This window comes from Perca flavescens, chromosome 13 (genome assembly GCF_004354835.1).
Source record: "Perca flavescens isolate YP-PL-M2 chromosome 13, PFLA_1.0, whole genome shotgun sequence".
In the NCBI taxonomy this organism is placed as follows: Eukaryota; Metazoa; Chordata; class Actinopteri; order Perciformes; family Percidae; genus Perca; species Perca flavescens.
The window spans coordinates 350,503-362,271 of NC_041343.1; the positions used below are offsets into that span (position 1 = coordinate 350,503).

General features: G+C 41.4%; 1 protein-coding gene across 1 annotated transcript in view; it reads right to left on the reverse strand.

The window, feature by feature from the left end:
- LOC114567133 (dapper homolog 3) overlaps positions 1-11,280 on the reverse strand; it is a 46,710-nt gene extending 35,430 nt beyond the window's left edge. Inside the window, exon 1 of the mRNA XM_028596077.1 lies at positions 10,863-11,280. Within this exon, the coding sequence (XP_028451878.1) occupies positions 10,863-11,153 (291 nt within the window). The 5' untranslated portion in view covers positions 11,154-11,280. The remainder of the gene's footprint in view (positions 1-10,862) is intronic.
- Between the last annotated feature and the right edge of the window lie 489 nt (positions 11,281-11,769).

Sequence of the window (11,769 nt, forward strand, 5' to 3'; positions counted from 1 at the left end):
AAAAGTGGCTAGTTTCTACATAAAGTATGTGTAGGAAACAAAAATGTTAGTAATGCAATTTAACTGAAAGTACTTTAGTTTAAAAGAGAAATAAAAAGTTGTTAACTGAGAGCTTAAAACACTTTAGTTCTAAATTAAACATTACTGTAAGTATTGTAAGACGTTAAATGATAATATACACGTTCTAAATGGTATTGAAGATTAACAGTGGTGTAAACCGAATAATATTTACAAGTATTGTGCCTTTATTTTGAAGTGTATTATATTGATTGGTCAGTTTTGTTGTCAGTCAATGTCGTATGTGGTGAATGGTGGTAAGTGAGGAAGTGAATGAGTGAGGGAGGGGTTTTTGAACGTAACACGAGGACAAAGCTGACACACGAGGGAAAGAAGGGAGAGAGAATCGCAAATTGAGAGAAGTAAAAGAAAACTTTCCTTTTTTGGAAACAGTTTGTGAAGCAAACTTTGTGCGAGTGTTCATGGCTGAAGCTGGAGCTAACGGTGGGGAGTGCTGATTCAGAGGATGACTGTGTGTTTCCTGCTGAGGAGGACTCTGCTGCTGCTGGTGGCTGGTTTTTCCTTCTTGTGTTGGAGCGGTGGTTCTTGCGCTGGTCGCTGGTGTGCTTGTTTCACCGAAGATCACGTTCTGACGGACGCAACGCCAGCTACTATCAGGCCTGCCACGTGTTCGTTTTTTTCTCTCCCTCTCAGTGTGTGTGTGTGTGTGTAGTACCACCCTAGTTTAGTAGGGTTTGACTAAGTTAGCTAGACATTGAAACAGCTGTAAGTATGTGATTTGTGTTATATTTTTTTTGTTATTCAATTTAACTGCAGAATATTGTTTGTACTTTTAAGTTATCGTCCAGTAAAGAATACAGTTTTTGTTTGTTAAAGAGTTGTCTGGGGTCAGTTATTTTAATACAGTACAATAGACTGCAGGGTAACAGTAGTGTGGTATATACTAACCCAAAATAGGTAAACCTTCGTGGTAGCTACCTTAAGGAAACAAACCCAAACACCTCATCATTCCAGTCTAAAGTCAATTATTGCAACTTGGGCATTATATGGGGGTTGGGGTGTTACATTTTTAATCTTAACGGTTTGAATTGTATATTGTGTGACTGCATGATTACCATCTTAACCTCCAACAGTAATATGAGAATGGTTCGTCATGAAAGCTTGCAACATTTCTGTTTTATTAAAGAACTGTTTAGGTGGTAATTGTGACACATAGGATAGGCACTGTGGCGATTGTGTCCTGGTTTGCACTCGTGCTCTTTTCCATGACACAACTGAAGCTGCACAGCTGTGACTAACCAAATGGTAGTTTTTTTCTTTTGGAGACCTCACAAGTGAGCAGCCCCTTCAATGAAGACCCCTTAGTCCCATTTCTGTACCCCACCAGGACCTCAAACAGCTACAGCCATGCTTCTGTGTTTGCCAACACAGGGAGGTGTCAAACTGAAGCAAAACATATCCATTACAGTGGATGATGTTTGTGTTGTCCTTAGTGACAAGTTGGTCACACAGCTGCAAAGGTCTCCACTGGACACACACACACACACACACACACACCACCACCAAACTAAATGTATATATGCACTAATTTTAGGAAAGCCACAGTGTTCACACAACTGTTGGCTATTGGAGCAGTTGATGGATTGGTGCCTTGCTCAAGGGCAATTCACCAGCAGCTGTTGTTTAAGGGAGAGGGTTCCTGCTTACTCTTATGTTTTGTCAGCTGCTCTGCTGTTTAATGAAGAAACTCTGCTGCACTAATCCTGCCTCCGTTATCACTAGGGTTGGGTATCGTTTGGGTTTTTTCCAATACCGATTCTAAAGCGAAACAGTACCAGTACCTAAACCGTTACTTTTTAATAAAGTAAAAAAAGACAGTCGGCGACATTGAAGAACGGCTTGTTTATTGCTAAGGCCATATGGTCAAAATTAAAGATTTAATAATGTAATAACTATAACATAACAATAACGTATTTCACCAGTAAATTGCTGTTGAATGACAAAAACGACCACCAGATGGGAAAAGGGTATTTTACAACAACTTTGAATGCACCACGAGGCTACCTGTTTCAAGTGAACGTCTGTATTGTTTAATTCTGACAATGGCAGCTGCTCGCTGCAGAGCAGACTGTTGCGTCCCGCTGTTGGAATCCTCTACAATGAAATATAGTCACACTTTACACTGTTTAACGTTAGCTGTCAGCATTTTAACCCTGTTTAATCCAGCTGCTAGCTAAAGGTATATCTGCTGTCAGGTGTAGTGTAAAGTCAGGCACCGAAATGAGGCACCGTTCTTATTCTGTCTCGTTACTACCGTTTACGTCGGCACCGGTGCCCTATTGGCACCGAGTTTCGGTATCCAACCCTAGTTATCACATCACTATCAGCAAACGCATCATTCATTGGAATTCCTTTAAAGGTAGAATATGTAGCGAGTATCGCTAAGTGTATGTACACACACCGTCCTACGCCACTAAAACAGGCGTAGGACGGGCGTACGCCGATTCCTACACAAAGCTCGGCATTTATCAATGTGAACATGAGCGTAGGCTGCGAAAAACATCTCACGTCTGGTCTGAACTCGTGTACGCAAGTTTTGGAGTCAGTGTGGACTTGCGGTGCAGCATATAATCAGTTTAACAGGAGAAGGAGAAGTCATCAGTTGATCTCTTATCAGCAATGGCAGATCTGGCTCTTTTAGAAGACCTCTATGCGCCGGTCTGCAACATTGTTTTAGCCTGGGGGGTTCGGCCCAACATGGCACAGGAAAACACGGTGCCATAAATGTAGCGATGGAGCCAGATGACCCGATGCCCAGAGAGCAGTGTCCAGCACAGCCCCAACTGGGGGCTATACCAAGGAGACAGGATATTATTATTCCTTGCTTTTAAAAGGTAGCCTATAGTGTTTAGTTTGGCAATGATATTCAATATAGGAAACAAGACGATGCACAACAATTTTATTTATTCTTCAGGTTGTTATTTTTCTTTCAAGTGAGTGATTTGAAGCGAATGAATTTCTGCCACTGACCGAGTTATTTCGGCTTGTTTTTCCAGCCCCTCTGCTGTCAGGAGACAGGGTCGTGGTGGTGGTCCAGCACGGGGGGGCGGAGGACACGCGCTCTCCCTCAGCTGTTGCCTCGTTCCGACTCATGAAAAAAAACTTGAGTAAAATAAAAGACACTGCATAAACTCCGGACCGCTACGGTGTGTTTATTTAAATATAGGTACACCTACATGTAGGCCTAAGAGATTGCAATAGAAGCCTGTATATTACTATTAGGACTATAGAATACATATGTCAAGCATGTATAAATTAAATAAACTTCAGCTGGAGTCCGATTTACTACGGCAACATTGTTGACCGCATCAGTGATCTCTTTTCATCCCGCATTCTTTCTACAGCCTTTAATACCAGTTTTCAGGCTGCCAAATAGTACACACGTTAGTGCAAATGAACCGGAGATATCAGGGTTTCAATCTCCACCTCTGAAAAGTTCCGCTTCTCAGCCGGATTACGTCTCGCCATGTCGTAAATTGTAGGGGCGAGGCCTCAAAACCGAGAATATATTGGGGCGTGATATTTAAATGACGATCGTTTCCAGCCGCCGCATTTATCAATGTACGACCATTCTTACGCTCGGATTGGTGTGATACAAACGTTTCATGAATCCCACGTGAAGCCTGTCATAAGATGATTTCTGCGCTCATATCTGCGCTGGTTTCTACGTTAGGTTGATAAATGAGGGCCACTGCGTTTAAAATTGGCCCCTCCTCAACAGCCAGAAAGAGAGAGTTAGAACGTGGTGGTCGAGCAAGCTAGAGAGTGTTTCACAGTGGTTATGTTTTAAAGCACAAAGAAACACACACCTTGTATGGAAGGTGCAGTATTTTTGGATTCTGAGTGAAAGCAGAGCTTCATTCTGTCTGTGTTGGTTAAACTTGTTTGTCTGTAGACGCTTGGGGTGGGACAAAGCTTATTTGTTTGATTAGGACAATGCACATTAATCAACATTTCTGTAAATGCGCCAGTGTTAGCCAGTCGGCTAATTTTCAACTGTAGTCCTAGTTGCCTAGCATGCATGTCTTTATGGTGGGAAGAAACCGGAGCACAGGGAGGACATGCAAACTCCACACAGAAAGGCCCGGGATGACGTGGGTTTGAACCCAGAACCTTCTTGCTGTGAGGCAGAAGTGCTAACCTTGCTGCCACCAAAGCAGCAGCAACTGGTAATGATAACGGGCTACACACCCTGCACGATGTTATTGGCTGGGAGTTACACACCCACGTGGGGCTTAGCTGACACCCATAAACGTCCCACATTAAGAAATATTAGAAGAAAAGAAAAAATGCAGGTAGAGGACAGGGTCTCTGCAGATACAGACACCAGCACCCTGATGATTGAGAGATTACTTTTGAATTAGTCTACAGTTGCTTTTTTGTAAAATACTGCGTATTATGCCTTTAAGATTTCAGTTTTTACCTGGGGCTGAATAACATTCCTCATCAACATTACTCCATGGTCTGAGTTTTTGATGATGTTGTTAGTTGACCATGCAGAACCCCACCCCCCCTTCCCCCCACGCCTCCCCAGCTGCTATCAGCTGTCACATGGCGGTCAGCTGAGGAATACATAAACACACTCTCTCTCATAGACTCAAACAAACATGCATTCCTTCTCTGCAGGACTCTATGTCTGCTGCATTACACACTCAGGACTCATCCACACACAGGAATGAACATACACAGGCTGAGATGAACTGGCCCTCAATAAAGAATATAGTACTTTATTGTAATGAACCTTTAGAAGTTACACATTTCAACTGGTCTCCAAGGTTCCTGAGTAATAAGTCACATGAAACCCTCAGACAGGCAATTGGAAGCATATGCCATTTGCAGCATTATCAACAAGGGGACAAAACCAGCTTTGTATACAGCTCATACACTGTATATATACACACACAGACCAAAATCTGCTTTAAAAGAATCAGGTTATTTACACTTGAGCATAATCCTATGATGATGGAGATCTTATGGAAGCCTTAGTACAACAGTGATGAAAACTAATTGTGGTCCTTCAGGATTATGGGAAGGGAATTGTTGACATTGGGCTGACATTAAGTATGTTGATAGAGGGAGAAAGCAACTCTGACAGAAGAGATTATAAAATATGGTGCTCCTGAAAATAAAATAAAATTAGGAATTGACAGTGCTTTGTAATTTAGCTACTTTCCTCAGAAACAAACAATGAACAAGAGGGGATGAAAGTGTGTCACTACTGGAAACCCAACATTCAAACAGGTCCACTGGTGACCTGCAACAATGGCAGAGGGAGAATATGGTGAAGACGCTGTGAGATTAGCATGAGCTGAGAAACAGAGAGCATAAGCATCTAAAACACCAACTGGCCTCGGAAATGAAATGATTTAGGACGTGCAGCCATGGCCTTGGAGGCCACAGATGGCCTCAGAGGGAGAAAACCACATCTTTTTCACACAGTCTGACTGTGGACACTCAGAGCCTTTATTACTAGATGTAGAATGATTCTATCAGAGTGCAGTGACTTCCTGCAGTCTCCACCGGTGAAAGTTATTGGGCCCAGCCAACGGTCCTTTTACATTTCAGTTTACATTACATTTGTCTTGCTAAACTAGCACCGCCTGGCATTAGTTCCATACGCACCAAACTGTTCCTATTATGTTAGTATTTGTATAAGTTTACAAATTAAATTTGGGAGTCTATAAGCCTTTATGGTATTCATACAGTAGATGTATACACAAGGGATTACTTGTTGTTGCCTGGTAAAAGGTGAAGTACTGTAGTACTGTACACTGTAGCCTGGAGCAGTTTTAAAGGGTAACTACCGTTTTTTTCAACTTGGACCCTATTTTCTAACGATTAATTTACACAAAACAAATTTCAATAAGGTTCAAGTCTCTATTTGTTAAAATAGTTTAACACTGCACTGTTCAAGTAAAATAAATTTGTAGTGCAACCTGAAGCCAGATGTAGGCTATCAATCCAAACACAAAATACAGTCACTTTCAGGAGGAATACAAAAATAAAAACTTATAGTAAACAGAGCAAGTGCAATAAGAGTAGCCAGTATTTGCTTTTTTTAACAGTAGTAGGTAAAATAATGAATAAGCTCTTGTCCCTTTAATATTAAACTAAAGAAAAAGGTGCAATTTTAGCAACAGATGAAATTGGATGTATCAAATAAATCCAAAAATAAAACACATTCACATTTCAAGTCACTTTCAGGAGGAATAGACAAATAAAAAACTTAAAAATAAAAAGTGCAATTTTTCTCTCTCCTTTCTAAGGGAATTATGAGCCCGAGCCCGATTTAAACCTGACAATTTTTTTAATACGTGGGCCGTTATAACCGACCTTATAAAAAGACTCGTGAGATATCTGAAACAATCTGGCCTGGTTGCGCAGTTATGGAAGACAGTGCTACAGATGGGGGAGACACAGCCCAGTTATTTAGTATTTATAGATTTCTAAGTGTGACGCGCATAGACAGTTAAAGACACGGCGATGCAAAATTATTTGTGTCAACGCATTTCCATAATCCATGACGTTGACTACGTCGAAGAATCGTCCCAGCCCTAAGCCTAACCATCTTCAGTACGGGTATAGTGGTATATTTAAATGATGTGGTGGGCCATCGTGTATAGGGTTGGGTACCGAAACCCGGTTCCACTATGGAACAGGTTCCTATGCAACCGGTAGGAATCGGACTGGATTAGAACGCAAATTTCAGATTTTCATTTCGGTTCCATTTAATGTGTCGACTGAAATATTTTCCCTCTGTCTCTCCGAAACGGACGTAAAAATATCACCCTTTCTCTGTAGTCTACCGTTAGCTAGCTACCGTAAATGTAGGCTACTTTTAAAATGCCATATCTTCCCTCTGGGCTCACCAAAACAGACGTATAAGCATATTAACCATTCACTGCACGTGATTGCTAGTAAACATATTACATCTTTGATTTATTCATTGATAAATAATTGAGGAAAGAAGGAAGAGCATTCAGTTGGTAGGTAGCGTTGTTACTGACTTCACAATCTAGGGTTTCATTACTGAAGGGTTCAGGAAAAGTCAAACGTTAATAACGTTAATAGCATGTCATCTGTAGGGTTACAATATTGTAACCTTGGTTTTAAATCATTCTCTCTAAACAAATGTTCAGCTGGTGATGATTAGAGGGCAGTCCTGTGCTTCAGTTGTTATATGCTTATGCCTTTTAGATTAGTTAGTTGTTTTTCAGAATGTCCAAGAAATGTGCGGCCAATGAAATTTTCTTAATCAGATTAGAGTTCATTTATGGTCCAAACACTGGCGGAGTCAAGTCCTCACAGAAGGAATTCCTGCCATTTCAAGTATGCATCAGTCGTCAGTTAACAAGCCTGCAGCTGTGCACACCAGAGATTTTGTGTCATGGTTAAGGGATTAAACAATAGTCTACATATAAGGGAGGGAAAAATTGAGCGGGTAGATTACTCACTAGCACCGTTTTCCTCGAACAATATCACAGCACGTTCACAGTGTTTCCGTTAGGATTTTTTCCAGCAGCAGGCTTTATTTGCAGTCATTTCTTAAAAGCATAATGTCTCATAATTACATTCCAGGATATGGTGTCCATATAATGTCTTATAGTATATAGTGTCCACTAGAGCTGGGCAATATATCGATAGTATATTGATATTGTGATACGAGACTAGATATCATCTTAAATTTTGGATATCGTAATATCGTGATATGACATAAGTGTTGTTTTTTCCTGGTTTTACAGGGTGCATTACAGTAAAGTGATGTCATTTTCTGAACTTACCAGACTGTTGTAACTGTTCTATTATTTGCCTTTACCCACTTAGTTATTAAATCCACATTACAGATTATTTATGATGATTATTTATCAAAAATCTCATTGTGTAAATATTTTGTGAAAGCACCAACAGTCAACGCTACAATATCGTTGTGGTATCGATATCGAGGTATTTGGTCAAAAATATCGCAATATCTGAATTTCTCCATATCGCCCAGCCCTAGTGTCCACAGATAGTCTTTGAATAAGAATAAAATCAGTTTGAGTCTATTCAGTTTTTGATATCACACACAGCTAATGAACAATTCCAGATAACGTTACATAACACATTTTGCAATGTGCATCTCAGATCCTTTTTTCACTTCCTATGACCACTGCTGTCATCACTAACATAACATAATTGTGCCAAAATACGATCAATAACGTTTCGTCAGTGGGCTTTCAAGTTCTCAACCGCTAAGGGAAAATCCAGCAAATACACGACACCTTAGGATTAGTGAAATGGGTGATTTAATGTCACCACTCATTTTACACACAGTTTAGCAAAAACAAATGCTGAGGAAACATTTTTTTCATGTTGGTTGCATGCATTCGCACTAACCTGGAAAAGGTTTTTTTGAACAGTAAAGTTAAGGGTGAGGCTATTTGCACCCCTGGTACAATTAGCAGTGTATGCTATTTATACCCTGGTGCAATTAGCAGTGTATGCTATTTTCACCCCTGGTACAATTAGCAGTGCATGCTATTTGTACCCTGGTGCAATTAGAAGTGCTATTCGTACCCTGGTACAATTAGAAATGAATCCTATTAGTACCCCGCCGGTGCACACAGCAATGTGTTCTATTAATACCCTATCTGGTACAAATATCAATGTATGCTATTTGCACACCTGTGCATTTACAGTACCTTGGCATATATGTATACACAGTTATCCATACTACTCATGTATTACACCTTTTTGGAATATTATCGCCCTGACATTTTTACCCTAACCATAACCAATCCCACTCCTCTTGCCTAAACCTAACCAACCCAACCAGAGCAGGCATATTCATGAGTCTTCTCCTACCACCCTGTTCGTGGGTCCTGACTTGCGCAATTGCATGGAAATTATTCAATCCAAATTTAAAACAATAAGATCACCACACTTTCCTAATATGCCAGTTTCTGCGGTCGTGGAAGATGAAGCGTCGGGGGGATACAATATCTCCTGCAGCGGAGAGTCAGAGCAACCGCAGGATCCGCTAACGTTAGCTTCTTGTCCCACCTCGGGTCTGATAAACAGTACATTCATCAAATCCAGTGTCCATAACTCGTCATATTTCACGGGAACGGCGTGAGCGCTGTTTTCATGGTAAGTTAGCTGTCAAGGCTTTCGTCTCCGTTTGTCCCTCTGAGACCCGCTCTGTTGTTTATTTGGTTGCCATGACGTCGCAAGTAATGACGTCCTGTCATTGTTCCAGCTGCTCACCGTTACTGCTATAGTTCTTTATAACTAAACTTTTTTCTTTTTTTTTTAACTAAACTTTTATTCATAATTTGTAACATACACACAGTAAAATGTACTGGACAGCTATACGTACAGCATCCAGGGAGCAACATTATATTATATATATTATTATATTATATATCGCTCCTCTGCACTTTATGCTTGGGAATGTTTCTAAATTCTGTAGACAGATAAAAAGTCCTAAACTGAGTCAGCCTCCTTGTTTTTTCTTCTATCTTGTTGTTTCTATAGTGTCTGTGTTTTTGGAAGTCTTTGGCGTCTACTGACCAATCAGAGAGCTGGGTCACATCCAAATCTCATTAAGTAATAAAAACAAAAAAATAAACACCTAAAATATGATACCTAAAATGTTTCTTTGTCAAGAGTCAGACAAAATCTATCTTGTCTCAGGGTGTCCTCTAGCTCACCCAGTAGGACCATGTGCCCCATGTAGGCTGAGGCCTTTGCAGCAGCCCGGGTTCGAATCCGACCTGCTGCCCTTTGCTGCGTGTCATCCCCCATCTCTCTCCCCCTTTCCTGTCTGTCCACTGTCACTACATAATAAAGGGAAAAGCCCCCAAAAAGATTCTTGTGGACAGTCTTACATTCCTCAGTGCATCTTCTTATCCGCTGCAGTGCATCCATGCTTTATGTCTGTCTCAAACCGGTACAGTGTGAATTATACTATATACGATATTATGTTGCAATTTTGGAAACAGTGCGTTGTTAAAGCTATATATTTGGCATTTGCCTGATAATCCAAACTGCTGTCTTGTATTTTAAGCGGAACAGGCCCTATCCAGCGTAGCTGAGAATGCTGGTTGGTTTGGGAATGTAGGCTATTTCACAGAGTTCCAAAAAGTTTGATGCAATCCAGACCCAATCTGGAAGAGTAAGAACAGTCTTCATGAATGTGATTATTTATCTTATTTGAGAAATGAGTCATGAATTAATGTCTGGGTAAACAATTGACTTTAGCATGAAATGGTTAAAGTAATGAAGCTCCCCAAAATGTGCCCTTAAATGGTAACGTGTGACTTCAGGGGCCCTCCTGACATTACGTTTCCATATCTGCACACTGAGGTTCTTTTCATTTTCACACTCAGTGCTCAGTAATCTGACCCAGTTTCCAGGAAGGGTCCAGGGACCTTCAGAGTTCCAAGAAGAGATTCAGAACAGGAAAATGATTCAAACCCATGGCACATTTCATCCTTCAAAGTCAGCATAAATGTATAAAATGACCCCCCACTGTGCACTCATCTGCAGCAGACTCATGGGCCAGTCACCTCTGACAACAAAAAGCAGTCTGATAAGACCGGACCTTATCAAGTTGTTGCTCTGAAATCACTGAAGGATCCCACTGCACACACACTTACTTCATCTGCTAAGTATTCGAAACGGATCCCACTACACTTTAGTCAACATCACATTTATAAGGCTGCACTACTGCCTGTTCTTTACATCAATCCATTATACTGCTCTCAATCAATCCAAAAGAAAAACATCATCCGGTAACTTACAGTTTGGAGCCTGAGGCTGTAGACATCCGACGCGTCGCCGTTTGATGCGTCCAGGGCGCAGCGTGCCGAGCGTAGAGCTCCCCACGGCGGACGGCGGGGAGCCGGAGAGTCCCCCAGGCAGAGAGCGCTCAGCACCCGGCATTCCTGCCTCTGTTTGAGCAGCTCCAGCTCACACAGGCCGGCCAGGCTGGCCTCCAGCCGCTCCTTATTCCGACTGCGCTCCGCTTTAATGGGCAGAGAGAACGCTGGGAACATGGCTCCAAAAGAGCCTGGGAGCTTTTGTAAAGACATCCTAGCTTCCCGTTTTCCTCTGTACTGTTTCCCAACAAAGGGAGGCTAAAAAAAACACTGAAGTCTTGATTCACTGTTAGCCCCAGTGGTTTCAACTGCTGGACTCACCGCTGTCGGACCCAGACCCGTTCCCCTCCTCTCGCCTGAGCGCCTCTGTACTGCGGTGAAGTCAGTTTGAAGTTGGACAGACCTTCCCTCCGGCCCAGCGGGCTCTTCTCACGCACTCCCTGTATGTACCTGCCATGTAGAAAATCAACAGTTTCACAGGTAATGATAATGAACAGGTTGCATGTTTATTATGCTCTGTGTCCAGATACAAAGTGCAAAAGCATAACAATAAATTATAATAGGGAATACAACAATCTAGTTCTTTAATCAATCCCATGCTGTAGACTACATATCTTTACAGTTCACTGTAGACAAATTGACAATTGGATAATGGATAACAGTCTGTGTTGATACTAGAGAGAGAGAAGACTCTCAAAGAAAACATTCTTGAAGTGAACACCAAGTATGAGAAGAAAGATGATTTGAACATTTTAACTAGTATGAAACACAGTAATCCAGCTCAGAACTTAGAAACAACAAAAAAGCAAGGCAAACATACAGTTACATA